This window comes from Carcharodon carcharias, chromosome 16, assembly GCF_017639515.1.
Source record: "Carcharodon carcharias isolate sCarCar2 chromosome 16, sCarCar2.pri, whole genome shotgun sequence".
NCBI lineage: Eukaryota > Metazoa > Chordata > Chondrichthyes > Lamniformes > Lamnidae > Carcharodon > Carcharodon carcharias.
Window position 1 is genome coordinate 23675673 of NC_054482.1, and position 13944 is coordinate 23689616.

A 13944-nucleotide genomic window follows, 5' to 3' on the forward strand; every position below is an offset into this window, starting at 1 on the left:
GGAAACAGGTTTTGAATCCAACAGTTATTCTGAAACACAATCAAGATTCATGGGCAAGCTTGGGTTTAAACCACCATGTGTTTTTTGCTAGAGTAAAAAATTTAAATATCAAGTGGTACATATCTCGCAAGGAATGTTTTCCACTCAGCAAAAGTGCACCGCCTCACTACAGATCTAAACACTACTCGTCTGGTTCACCACGTTCAAATCTTAATCTGCCCTAGACAGTTTTCGGTAAACAATACCTATTTAAAACTGCAGTTCTGACTGTGGGTACAACACAAAAGAGCAGTATCTGTCACATAGACTCAAAATCTGCTGCAGCAGACTGTGACCAAACAGAACATCCCATAGATCCTACAGAAGGTATCATGTCATACAAATGTCAAGGCCTTTTTTATTGGGGGAATGTGAAAGAGAAAATCATTTCAGAAACTAATCAGTATTGTCAACGGGGATTTAATGGATACGTGAGATATTTATGTAGCCATCTCGTTGCAATTTTTTCCCACTAGGGGTTTCAAGATGATATAAATGCGAAGTGTGTGACATTTTCATGCTGTCTACTTGAACTATGAGAAACATAAAGCAGTACAAATCCAGATCCTTTCCTTCTAGACTGGAGTTATATCTGGTGGCAGCATTTTGGTCTGTTCAACATAATGTGAAGGATGGGTGCTTACAGGTCTTGTCACCGGTGATAGGTGCAATTTAAAGTAATAAATTAAAATTACATTGATATCTTAGTACAGCCCAGTCTAATTAGTAGACCAATTTATTGCTAAACTTCAATGATAGAAAAAAGGATGCAAATCTCGGGCATTAGTAATCATCTACTTTTTAATCTTCCTCATTGTACAGATTACTTCCCTCAGCCCCAGATACAAAATGTTTACCTTAGCTAAGTAAATAGTGTCCTTGTCCCTGGACTCTAATTGGGAGAGAAGTAAGCATTTTTTAAAACCTACCCTTTCTGCATGTTTATTCTCCTCACGGATTTGATCTGTTTCATCATCTTCCAAGTACTGTCCATTATTCAGAACCCAAGCAGCTGTCCTCTCAACTGGTGACATGGTGGCAGTCTCCACTGGTGACTGGACCTGCAGAGTCAGACAACGAACATAAATTTTTATAAAAGCAAAATACTGCAGATGCTGGAAATCTGAAATAAAAACAGAAAATGCTGGAAAAACTCAGCAGGTCTGGCATCATCTGTGGAGAGAGAAACAGAGTTAACGTTCCAAGTCCATATGACTCTTCTTCAGGGACTTGCCAGAAAGTCACCACCACAATCAACAGGAGCAAGCACTGGAGTGAGTATAGCTTTTCTTTCTCTCTGTTAGTCTGTACACAAGGGCTACATACCGATTTCAGATGAAGTAAATAATGCCAAAGAAATATAGCAAACGTGTAGCTAATTCCACAGATCTGTGGTGGCCAGCATGCAGATTACAAGGGCAACTGCAGCTGAAAAACAACAGCAACAGAATATTACAATAGAAACTGCTATGGGAGATAGATGCTCATCTCCCTAAAACATGGGGAAAATTGCTGACAAATGCAATGCAATATTCAAATTACAAGTCCAGTGTGCAGCTCAATATATTGAGTGATATGTTCACTCAACATATGTGGACCTTTTGTGGGAGGGGGGAAATTTTGTGGCCTTCTAGTTGAAAAATCCAGGTGTATGCGTTAGGAAGGAATAAGCTTTCTTTACATTCTCAAACCAATGTGTGAGGGTTAAATGAAGAATAAAACTCACTCCCATTGTGCCACAAGTTCATATTCAAATAAGTACCCCCACAGCACCAGTGTGACTTTTCCACTTCCCCATGAATGAGTCAAATTTGCAAACTCAGCATCAAGTTGTGGAAAGTTCAGGGTGTACACCCATTATGAACAAGGTGAAAACTGGCCAAGATTGACTGAAATAGGACCCTTGTAACTAACCAAGAACCAATTCTCACCCCATTAGTCTGGGGTAGATTCTAATTCAGGGGCCTGATGTGAAAGCCCATGTTCAAAGCAAATATGCAAGTCATTCCAGAGTGAGAGAGAACGAGAGTGAGTCAAAGTGACTGAGTGTGAAACAGAATAAGAGTATTAGAAAGCGAGCATTGTGGAATGAAAATCGTCAAATTCTCTCTCCTCGTTGCTACCAAGTAATTCCAAACATACACATTCAGACACCAGCTGAGGGCAGTATCTGTTACTTGCTGTCAAACAGCCTATCAGCACAGATTGTTCAGCCTCACAATGAAACATGGCAGTTTAGGAGAGGCATTTGAAGGCCATCGCATCTGCAAAACTGCACTCCAGCAGAAAGTGCCACTAGCTTTAGAAGAGTGAAAAGGAGAAGGAGGGTACAAAATAAATAGCCACCTTATAGCCTTGTATGATTGCAGCACCACACGATGGCCTGGAGAGTATTCCTTACCTGCTGTGACTGCTGCTGTCTATGTACTGCTCGGACTTTCGGCACAGGACTTTCCCCTTTTGATGAGGTTGATGGTTGCCGTGACCTGTTTTCAGTTTGTGGTGGCTCAGGTGATGTGGATGGTAATCCTGAAATGCTACCTGTGCTTCTCTGCGATGCACTAAGTGGTAATGAATGAGGTGCTTTCACTCGGCTGCTGGAAGCTGACAACTCTGTCCTGCGGAGCTGTGAATGCCCAATGCTATTCTGCCGAGGCAATGCCACTGGAAGATTGCTCCTGTCTGGCATGGTGTTTCGTTTGGAGTAATCATCACTGTATGCACTGCGTTTGGCAAAGTCCTCAATGCTACTATTGCTGGGGCCACTCAGTTTGCTGATAAGCTCCTCACTATTGGTGTGGCTTCGGGAACTTGTGGAGCTTAGGTTCTCAGAACTAGAGTCCATGCCAGCTTTACTGCTTCCTGTTGGCGGATTGTTCAGTTGGTAAACAGGGTTTTGGAAAGACAGAGGTTGCAGGCTGTTCTGTTGGCTCAGAGCTGGATGTAGAGGCCTGCGGATCTGAGGAGCACTATGCGCCCCGCTCTGTACCTCTCGGAGTTGCTTGATGCTTGCCGTATGTGTGACAGAAGCCTGGCTGCCAGTATGCCGTCCTGGCACACTGGGAAGAACTGGAACACTACTTGTCGCTTGAGTTACTGCAGTGGTCTGCAGATCCACAAGTGATACACTCCTTCCATTATGTAGGATGGACTCTTCTTCATCCCTGTCGGAGTAAGTCACGCTCTGTGTTGAAGCCGGTTGGCCTGGAAAGTGCTGCTTAGTGTGGAAAAATGCTTCAACATTCTCTTGAGTTGGAGACTGCAATTTCTGCACATCACTGGAAATAAAAACAATTATTTTTTTGTGCACCATACTGATTAAACTCATTTTTATTAATATCTCTATTCTCTCCCCCACTCCTCAACTCACTCATACCAGACATGACTGGTTATTCCCTAGTCAAGGCAGTGAGTATTTGACCCATTTAATAAACTTTGCTGCCTTCACAGCCAAGCAGGTAGGAGAGCTGCCAGTACCTTCATCTTTGCAAGTCAGAGGTCATTGGGGGCTGAGGGCAGACACATAGTGATGCTCTGACTGAGTTAGCTTTCCTATGGCGGTGTTGCCCAATATAAATCTCTGACAAGAGCAGATGGGCTGCAGCACTGTTTTTAGCCACATACATTAACTTTAGCAGAAACATCCTTAAATCCAACCACGTAGGGCAAAGTAAGTGCATTTCACATATGGATATTTACATAAATATCTACTACATTCAATATCCAAGGAATAAATTACTCAAAATGATCAAACACATACACACGCTCTGCTTTTCACCTTACTATGTTATCAATAAACACACAAGTTAAAGTACACAGGCGTATGCCTTTCTATTGAGCATTGAGATCACATGTCTGATAACAGTGTCTATTTGCAAATCAGGAATGCTGCCGACCTGCTGAGTTTTTCCAGGTAATTCTGTTTTTGTTTTTGTTATACAATCAGCTACAGCTTGGCCTAAATAGCCAAGTGGTTATGGTACTGGGCTTGTAACCCCAAGATCAAGAGTTCAAATCTCACAATGGCAAACTATGAAACAATGTAACTTCATCTGAATAGGAACAGATGGAAACGTGTTTGTACTCGAAAGAGTTACAATCAGCTACATCTGGATTCCCAATTAGCCACCAGTGGCTAATATATTGGACAACACTGTTCTATTGGGAAGCACAAGGACTCCATTAGGTAACCCCAAACTATAAACTACTGAGAAAGAGGAAATAACAGGCATGATCTCTCCAAGGCACTGCCTGGTAGTGGTCCAACACGTTGTGTTGATTGGTATTCATTCTTAAGGCATATGCACATCAATGCCGCACAACCCCAGACTATCCCCATTGTCCTCTCTGCAAGGTCTAAGCAATTGTGGCTGGGAAGAGAAGCAATTAACCTGCTTCCATGAATTCATCACTGCTGTTCTGAATAAGCCACTGGGAAGTGAGCTGCACCAGAATGAGAAGTAAAAATAGTAAATGCTGCAAACACACAGATTAGGCAGCATCTGTAGAGAGGCAAACACAGCGTCAATGTTTCAGGTTAATAAACTTCGATCAGAACTTGGGGAGAAATGATAACAGGCACCTTGGCCACCATTGGATCTCATTACCCGATCACTGCGCAGCAATTGCAGCAGGTACTGAGAAACATAGTTAAGAAAATAGATATAAATAGCCATTTACATGCAGAAACAGCAGCTCAATCTGATAAGAGAAAAAAATTTAAAAAGGGAAAAAATCTCTTTTTGAAAAAAAAACTAACCTATATTGAACTAATCCCAAATTATTTCTGGTGTTTTAGACAATGCATATTTTATTTCTGCCTCCTCCTCCCAATGAAATTTGGCACTGGCTGAAGGCTAGTTAAGATTTAGGGGCAGACACAATTGTAGAGTCTCCTTCAATGAGAATTTGTGGCCCAGAATTTGTAGTCAGTGGCAAAGTAACAGCACTTGCTGCTGACCTTGACGAAAGATGCCCACAAAAGTCTAGCGATCTCTGTAGCATAGATTCTCCCTTTCCCATGTCAGTTTGAACCTGCCACCAGGTCAAGGTGATCTCCAGACATCCAGCAACAAGCAAGGTAAACAGCCAATCACACTGAAGTATTCTCTCAGACAGCAAACCAAGAATTAAGATGCAACTATTATCCTTCACTGTTAATTAACTTTTACAGAAAGCAAAATAAACAATTGGGACATACACATGGAATTAAGATAGAAACTAAAACATCATAAACAAACTTTAATCAAAAATAAGGTGAAATTTTATCAGAGCGAAGAAATTTGATATTCTACAAACATAAAATTAGTTTTTCAGGAATAGTGAGGCTGTTCATCAGTAATTATGAATCTGGTATGCCATTAAAAGTCCAATTACACCACATTCAACAAGATATAATTTTCTCATGCGCTTTACACTGAGACTAAAGACATTTAAAAGCCTCAGTGATTTCTACTTGATTATAGTCTGCAGGTGTTTTTAATTATGGAGAAACACTGAATCACCTACAGCAACTTCTGGATTTCCATGTTTAACTGTGCATCTACAGACTCCAGAAGTTGCTCTCAGTTTCAAAAGAGTAATGAAGGCAAATGCTGACAGTTTCACCGTCATTATCATCATCAAATCTGGGCCAAATGATTCACAATCCATTTGCAAGAAAATAAAGAGATTTTTCTGGGGATGACAAGCAAGCCCCTCTCAACTAGGGGCCTGCTGCATCACAGTGTGGATGCCAATAGGGAAATTCTGACACCAAATGACCCATTCCTACCTGTCGCCGGGGTCCTCGAATATCCGCTGCAGTCCAGATGACACACTGCCACTCACATTTGGGGATGAGTTGACGTGGTCCCCAAATCGCCGGACCTGCTGCTGAATTGGTGTGGGACTAGTTAGTGATTTGGTGATATCGCTGAGGATGCGTGGGAGTGGGCCAAGTTTCGCTACTGTCGCCTGTAGAAATGAATTTTCACCCTGGTTGGACAATGCCACGGAAACATCCACATTTTATTGGGTGGAGGATGACGATTGATGTAAGCGAACCAGAATGCAGAAGTGCAGAGCAACACAACCATGATGACCGTGGTGGAGAAGGACACAAAAACGGTGCAGGAATGGGGAGGGGATGAATGGAGAGGGGATAAATGGGGTGGGGGGGGGGGGGGAGCAAGGATGGGAAAGAAAGGGGATATAAAATAAATTAGAAACAAAACTAATGTTTCTTAATGTGGTTTCAAACTGTTCCACAACATTCAGATACAAAGCCATGCAAAATAAACATCTAAATGGTTTTTCAAAACAAAACAACTAAACAGAAAGGTAGCATCCACCTGAAGGGAGGGAAGGGTGGTTGGGAAGGATCACATGAAAAGGAGCAAGAGACTGAAAAATGGAAGTAAACCCAACCTCTTCATGCATGCAGAACCATTTTAATATCACAAATCAATTTAATGTTTCTAATTTCAATTTTTACTTTCAATTACATCAATAAAATATAGCACAATAGTAGGAGACAAAAACAAATTATTTGTTTTGGAAATTTAACAACAAATGCTACTTTTACTCAAACATCTTCATTCCATGTTTTCTCTTATAAAGTTCTGCACTTTCATCGAGAAGTCACCAAGGGAAAACAGAATGTGTTCAGCTGAGGCTACATTAGATAATTTATCACCCTCTCTGCTCACTAACTCATCTTGGACTATGAATCCATAAGCCCTATCTCTTGACCATCTCTGGTGACAACTAGGAGTAAGCAATTATTTACTCTATCACTCAGGGAATGAGATCAATTGCACTCCCCCACCATCCTAGCAGAAATTAGCCAGCTGACCCACAGATGAGGGACTGAGCTACAGGCCTTCTTTGTTCACATGATCAGTCCAATAACACATGATGCATTTACTTAATTGAAACATCACAAAAGCAAGAAATGATTTTTAAATGCAGCCTAAAAATAAATTAAAATAATTTTTGTTGTGTCACAGGAAAATCAAAACAAGTTTTATCCCTCAAACTTCCTGCTCCTCTGAAATCATGATGTGGAAATGAACTGTTTCAACAGGGACATCAGGTGAAAAACTGTGTGCCTGTCTCAAACCAATTCCACTCATCAGATTGCAGATCTTACTTACTACCAGGCCAATAGGCAAGAGAATATCCATTTGTGAGTGTGGTGAAAGAACCTAGGTTCTGCAATACAATAGTAACTGAGAGAGGAATTCCCCACTAAAAATGTGGCAAGCACAATTGTCTCAAGGATTTGCTGCATTTACCAAGATATTTTTATACATTGATTCAATGGACTTCTTTCGGTTTAATTTCAACCATCACATAGTGAAACTGTACTGGACCCTCTACGCTGATTGTTAATAATGGGTACTGCTACTCGGTCTCTGGGAAGCACAGCAGTGAAAGGCTAATAAAAGAGATGTTTGATTTAGTGCCTCAGACATGCATTCTCAGAACCTACAGAATGTTGGTCCCTGATGCCAGCTGAATCATGGAGATTAACATATTTAATTTTACTTTCTGCTGATGCTGATGATGGCACAGAATTGATTAATAGTACCAGATGAACAATCATGGAATTGGTGACTAGGTAACTAGGTATGACATAACAATAAATAAAGTCAGTCACAAACGTCAAATTAAATCTCGTTCATCAGGTTCACAATCATTATTAAACAATTAGTTTGCCACAATGATGCATTGTTCTGTGCACTGGAATGCATGATATATGATTTGGTTTAATAGTTTGAATTCTTATTTAAAACTTAAAAAAAGATTTGAACCAGATGAAAAGGGCAAATCTTCTGAAGGCAAGACGCTGATGAGCACTGGTGCTTCCTGAAGTCTCTAATGTATCATGGTCTAGCTGAGGTGCATATTTTTGTACAAAACATCGACAAGTAGCGGGCTCTGGATTTTGACTCTGTGGGTAGGAGGGCAAATGCCTTCTCACAGGTAAAGGAAGGGCAATTTTAATTATTAAAAGAGTGAAAACATTGAAGGCGGGCTACCAAAAGCTCCTACCTTGTACCCTTTCTGTAAATGAATCATCAGCTGCATCAGTATTTCACTCCGAAATAACTGAGAAAAATACATTCAACAAAACCTAATGGTCTCTGGTTTCAAGTAACATGTTCTTATCTACTCCAGCATCCAATATGGGCTCAGTGACCACTTCTAACCAACTACAACAATTTATGTTTATATAGCACCTTTAATGTAATAAACGCCTGAAGGTACTTCACAGGAGCATTATAAAACAAAATATGACACCAAGTCACATATTAGGTCAACTGCTTGGTCAAAAAGCTTGGTCAAAGCGGTAGGATTTAAGGAGTGTCATAAAAGAAGAAAGTGAGGTAGAGAGGCAGAGTGATATAGGGAGGGAATTCCAGAGCCTGGGGTCTAGGCAGCTGAAGGCACGGCCACCAATGATGGAGCGATTCAAATTGGGGCTGCTCAAGAGGCCAGAATTAAAAGAGTACAGATATCTCGAAGGGTTGTGGTATGGAGGATCTTACAAAGATAGAGGGTGCAAGAACATAGAGGGATTTGAAAATGATGATGAGAATTTAAAATTTTTTTAAACTGGAAGCCAGTCAGTAGGTCAATGAGCACAGGGGTGATAGGTGAATGGGACTTGGTGTGAGTTAAGGCATTGGCAACAGAGTATTTGAATGACCTCAAGATTTATGGAGCGAAATGTGGGAGGCCAGCCAAGAGTACATTGGAATATTCAAGTCTAGTGCTAACAGGTACAATCGAGAGTTTCAGCAGCAGATGAACTGAGATGGGGCAAAGGCCGGAATTTTCCAGCGCCCCACGGCGGGTTCCCCCATGATGGAGCTGACGCGCCATTGAAATCTCCATTCACATCAGCAGGACTGAAAGATCCCGCCAGCATGAGGGGCTGGAAAATTCCAGCCAAAGTTAGAGGCAGAAATGGGCAATCTTGGCAATGGCATAAATGTGTGGTCAGAAGCTCATTTCAGAGTCAAACATGAACACAAGATTGCGAAAAGTTTTGTTTAGTCTCAGGCAGTTGACAGGAGCATAGATAGCTGCTAGGGGATGCAGTTTGGAGTGGGGATCAAAAACAATGGCTTCAGTTTTCCCAATATTTAATTGCAGAAAATTTCTGCTCTCATCCAGGAGTGGATGCCATACAAGAAAACTGATAATTTAGCAACAGTAGAGGAGTTTGGAGAAGTGATAGTGAGGTAGAGCTAAGTGTCATCTGTGTAAATATTAAAACTAACACTCAAAATGGCATTTTTAATTTTATTCACGATGAGGGTACAAATCCTTCCAGTTTGCTGATCCTCCAGGGTCCATACTTGCCGCCTTTCTCTCTCTAACTGTACTTAGCAACTCTGATTCCTGAATTCCTCTTTTTTTTAATTCATTCATGGGATGTGGGCATTACTGGCTAGGCCAGCATTTATTGCCCATTCCAAATTGCACTTGAGAAGGCGGTGGTGAGTTGCCTTCTTGAATCACCATGTAGCTGTAGGTACACCAACAATGGTGTTAGGGAGAAGTTCCAGAATTTTGATCCAGTGACAGTTAAGGAACAGAAATATATTTCCAAGTCAGGGTAATGAGTGGCTTGGAGGGGAACTTATAGTTGTGGTGTTCCCATCTATCTGTTGCCTTGTCCTTCTAGGTGGCAGTGGTTGTGAGTTTGGAAGGTGCTGCCTAAGTAGCCTTGGTGAGTTCCTCCTGCAGTGCATCTTGTAAATGATACACACTGCTGCCACTCTATGTCGGTGGTGGACGGAGTGAATGTTTGTGGATGTGGTGCCAATCCAGTGGCTGCTTTAACATGGACGGTGTCAAGCTTCTTGAATGTTGTTGCAGCAGCAATCATCCAGGCAAGTGAACAATATTCCATCACACTCCTGACTTGTGCCTTGTAGATGGTAGACAGGCTTTGGGGAGTCAGGAGGCGAGTTCATTGCCGCACGATTCCTAGCCGCAGTATAATATGGCTAGTCCAGTTCAGTTTCAGGTCAACAGTAAAGCCCAAGATATTGATGGTGGGGGAATTCAGTGATGTTAATGCCACTGAAAGTCAAGGGGCAATGGTTAGATTCGCTCTTGTTGGAGATGGTTATTGCCTGGCACTTGTGTGGCGCAAATGTTTCTTGCCACTTATCAGCCCAAGTCTGGATACTGTCCAGGTCTTAGCAGTTGGACATGGACTGCTTCTGTACCTGAGTCGTCACAAATGGTGCTGAACATTGTGCAGTCATCAGTGACATTCCCACATCTGACCTTATGATGGAAGGAAGATCATTGACGAAGCAGCCTAAGAAAGTTGGGCCCAGGACACTATCCTGAGGAACTCCTGCAGTGATGTCCTGGAACTGAGATGACTGACCTCCAACAACTACAACTATCTTCCTTTGTGCTAGGTATTACTCCAACCGGCGGAGAGTTTCCCCCCTGATTCCTATCAACTTCAGTTTTGCTAGTACTCTTTGATGCCACACTTGGTCAAATGCTGCCTTGATGTCAAGGGCAGTCACTCTCACCTCACCTCTGGAGTTCATATTTGAACCAAGGCTGTAAAGAGATCAGGAGCTGAGTGTCCCTGCCGGAACTCAAACTAAGTGTCAGTGAGCAGGTTATGGCTAAGGATGTGTTGTTTGATAGCACTATTGATGACCCCTTCCATCACTTTACTGATAATCGAGAGTAGGCTTGATGGGGCAATAATTGGCTGGGTTGGATTTGTCCTGCATATTGTGTATAGCACGTACCTAGGAAATTTTCCACATTACTAGGTAGATGCCAGTGTTGCAGCTGTACTGTAACAGTTTCCTAGGGGTGCAGCAGGTTCTGGAGCACAAGTCTTCAGTACCATTGCCAGAATTTTGTCAGGGCCAATATCCAGTAGTATCCAGGGCCTTCAGCAGTTTCTTAATATCATGTGGAATGAATCGAATTGGCTGAAGACTGGCACCTGTGATATTCGGGACCTCAAGAGGAGGTCGCAATGAATCATCCACTCAGCACTTCCAGCTGAAGATTGATGCAAATGCTTCAGCCTTATCTTTTGTGTTGGGCTCTTCCATCATTGAAAAGGGGATATTTGTGGAGCCTCCTTCTCCAGTGAGTTGTTTAATTGTCCACCACCAGTCACAACTGGATGTGGCAAGACTGCAGAGCTTAGATCTGATCTGTTGGTTGTGGAATCACTTAGCTCTGACTAGCGCACACTCTTGTTCTTCTGTCCATGAACTGGCAACATCAACGCAAAAGATTTTCCTCCTGAAGTAATATTGTTCAACCTCCATACAACTTCAGCATCAATCATATGTGTGCTAAAAATTCCTTACAAACCAAGTGGAAAAAAGTCTCAATTTATAAAAATGAGAACATTAGATTTTAACAAATTATATTTTGTCTCTTAACTAATGTGCTCAAAGGTTCATAATTGAATCACTAAAATATACCTTGTCAAGCTGTGACACCACCTCCCAGAGCAACGAATGCAGGACAGAGAGCTCACGGCCCAGGTCAATATATCCTTCAAACCCCGGTGTGTTAGAAATGGTGTCTGGGTTTGAGATTTCTAGCAGAAAACGTTTCATCCCACTCCACTCATGTTCCAGAAAATCATTCATAAATGCCATGTATTCCTCTTTGTTCCCAAACCTGCAGATATCAATGGGAGAGATCAAAGAACAAAATGCAGTCTCTGTGGAAGATGATAGATGGGTTTCAGGTATCTTTTGCTGGTGTAGCCTACCGAATATTGTGAACAGCCCCAGGAGCTAAAGCGAAGCAATAATGAGTTCTTAAGACAAATTTTCCTTTGATCCAGCTGAATTACTGAACACGAATGTACAGTTAATGTTCATAACCCAAGATAAAACAAAATGTAAACTATGTGCCCACATTCAGAAAATCATACCTGATGGAATCACCCATAAGTATAGTTTATGTGCTTTTTCAGCTTGTCATTATAATAACCCCTTCAATATCCATTGTGTTATACATAAGCCATCTGACCTCTTCCCCCGCCACTGCCCCACATTAAATTACTCACTTTCTGATGTCCATTTAGGTCCTAAGATTTAAAAAGACAAGTTTGGTATATTGCAGCTGTCATTTTAGTCAGCTTAAACACACATAATACATAAGCAAAAACTGATACACAAAAAAGCAAAATGACTTGCAGTGGCATGGTGTAATTGGTAAAGAAATCACATACTTGGTGAAATTGGCAAGATTCTGGATGACTTTGGCGATGAGGGTGAGCGTACGAGATGTCCGATCATCCGGGTACTCCTGCATCAGGCCAAAGAGGCTAGGTGACATAATGGCAGGGCAGAGAAAACGCAGGAAGAGTGAGGCACTGATTAGGCGCTCGCTGATATCATGCTTCCCACGGTTTAAACACTGCTGTTTCCACGATGCGAAGACTTCTTTTAGCTCGCGCGGAAAAACACTGGAAAGAAAGCAGGAAAGGAAGAGAGTGGTGAACATGTCAGTTTCTGATCCACAAAGACCTTAATCCATGACTTTCCGTTTAGACCAAATAGGTGAATAAGTGGAGCTCATCTCAGCACAACTTGTCAGCATTTTTTTCTGTTCCTTCAAATTTCTATTCTTCCTTCAGTCAGCAATATAGCTGCAGCTGACTTCAATAACTTCTTCAAGTGGCTCGCTGCTTAAACATGCCAGGAACATGGAAGTATCCCATCCAGAGCACTAAACTGTCTCCTTTCTTCAGATATTCACTGACTTGTCTTTATTTTAAATTTTCAGTGTTTATATTTTCTCTTTCTGGGCCTAATTTGACTTGACTAAGCTTTCTATCTAGTCATCATAGTCAAGAATCTTGAGCCTTTGAGAAAATCACTGATTTTTGCAGAACTCTTACTTTACAGTGGAGAGGAAGATGGTAGTAATAGATGTGACAAAACATAAATTCAACACTAATAGATTACAACAAAGCTAAATTACTTCAATATAAATAAGAATAAATACTGCTTTACCTTCCAGCCTCCAAATATTCACTGGATCATCCTCCACCATTTCTAACACCAAACATATCTTCTCCTCCCCTTTCAGCACTCCTTCAGAAATACCACCTTCTCCTCCTCAATTATCCCAGCCCCTCTAGCTACCCTTCCCACAGCACATTTCCATGCAAGTGCAGGAGACGCTCTTTTACCTGCCCTCCTTACCGTCATTCAGACACCTAAACATTACTTCCAGAGAAACAGTGATTTACCTGTACTGTTTTCAATTTAATATACTGCACTCAATGCTCATGATACAGCCTCCTCTACACTGGGGAGATGTAGACTGGGTAAATCACTTTGTGGAACACCTTGATTCAGACTGCAGGGTTACCCAAGCTTTCAGTCACGCGGTATTATAATTCTTCATCCCACGCTGATCTCTCTGTCCTTGTCCTTCTGCAGTGTTCCAATGAAGTTCAGGGATCAGAACCTTACCTTAGCCACTTTCAGCTTTCCAGACTCAACAACTGAGTTCAACAATATCAGACTGTAACCTCTGATTGTCTGTAATGATTCTGCCATTCCCATTTATACCTCCTCTGGATGAATCTTGTATTTCTTTACTTGTCCATTAACTACTCCTTTTGCATTTCACCATCAGCCCTTTCCCCTGTTGTTCTTTCCTCCCTTCCCCCTTTCCCTGATTCTGTACTTGCTCAAAACCTTTTATATCTCTATCTTTTTCCTGTTCTGACAAAAAGTCATTGGCCTGGAAAATTAACTCTGTTTCTCTCTCCACAGATGCTGCCTGATCTGCTGAATATTTCCTATATTTTCTGTTTTTACAGTAAATAAGTCAAGAGAACAGGTTCAAGCTGCTGAATGGGCTGTCAGGAAATTTTTCTTCACACAA

The 13944-nt window shown here is 41.6% G+C and overlaps 1 protein-coding gene across 5 annotated transcripts in view; it reads right to left on the reverse strand.

Moving 5' to 3' along the window:
- Window positions 1-13944, reverse strand: part of rasal2 (RAS protein activator like 2) — a 411464-nt gene that overhangs the window by 13415 nt on the left and 384105 nt on the right. For 3 of the 5 annotated variants that reach the window (XM_041208224.1, XM_041208219.1, XM_041208221.1), the window contains exons 11-15: window positions 12275-12511; window positions 11514-11715; window positions 5813-6015; window positions 2441-3317; window positions 969-1100 (exon numbers count right to left, since the gene is read on the reverse strand). In XM_041208224.1, coding sequence (XP_041064158.1) covers window positions 969-1100; window positions 2441-3317; window positions 5813-6015; window positions 11514-11715; window positions 12275-12511 — 1651 coding nt within the window. The remainder of the gene's footprint in view (window positions 1-968; window positions 1101-2440; window positions 3318-5812; window positions 6016-11513; window positions 11716-12274; window positions 12512-13944) is intronic. The other 2 variants (XM_041208220.1, XM_041208222.1) reach the window with 1 other exon arrangement.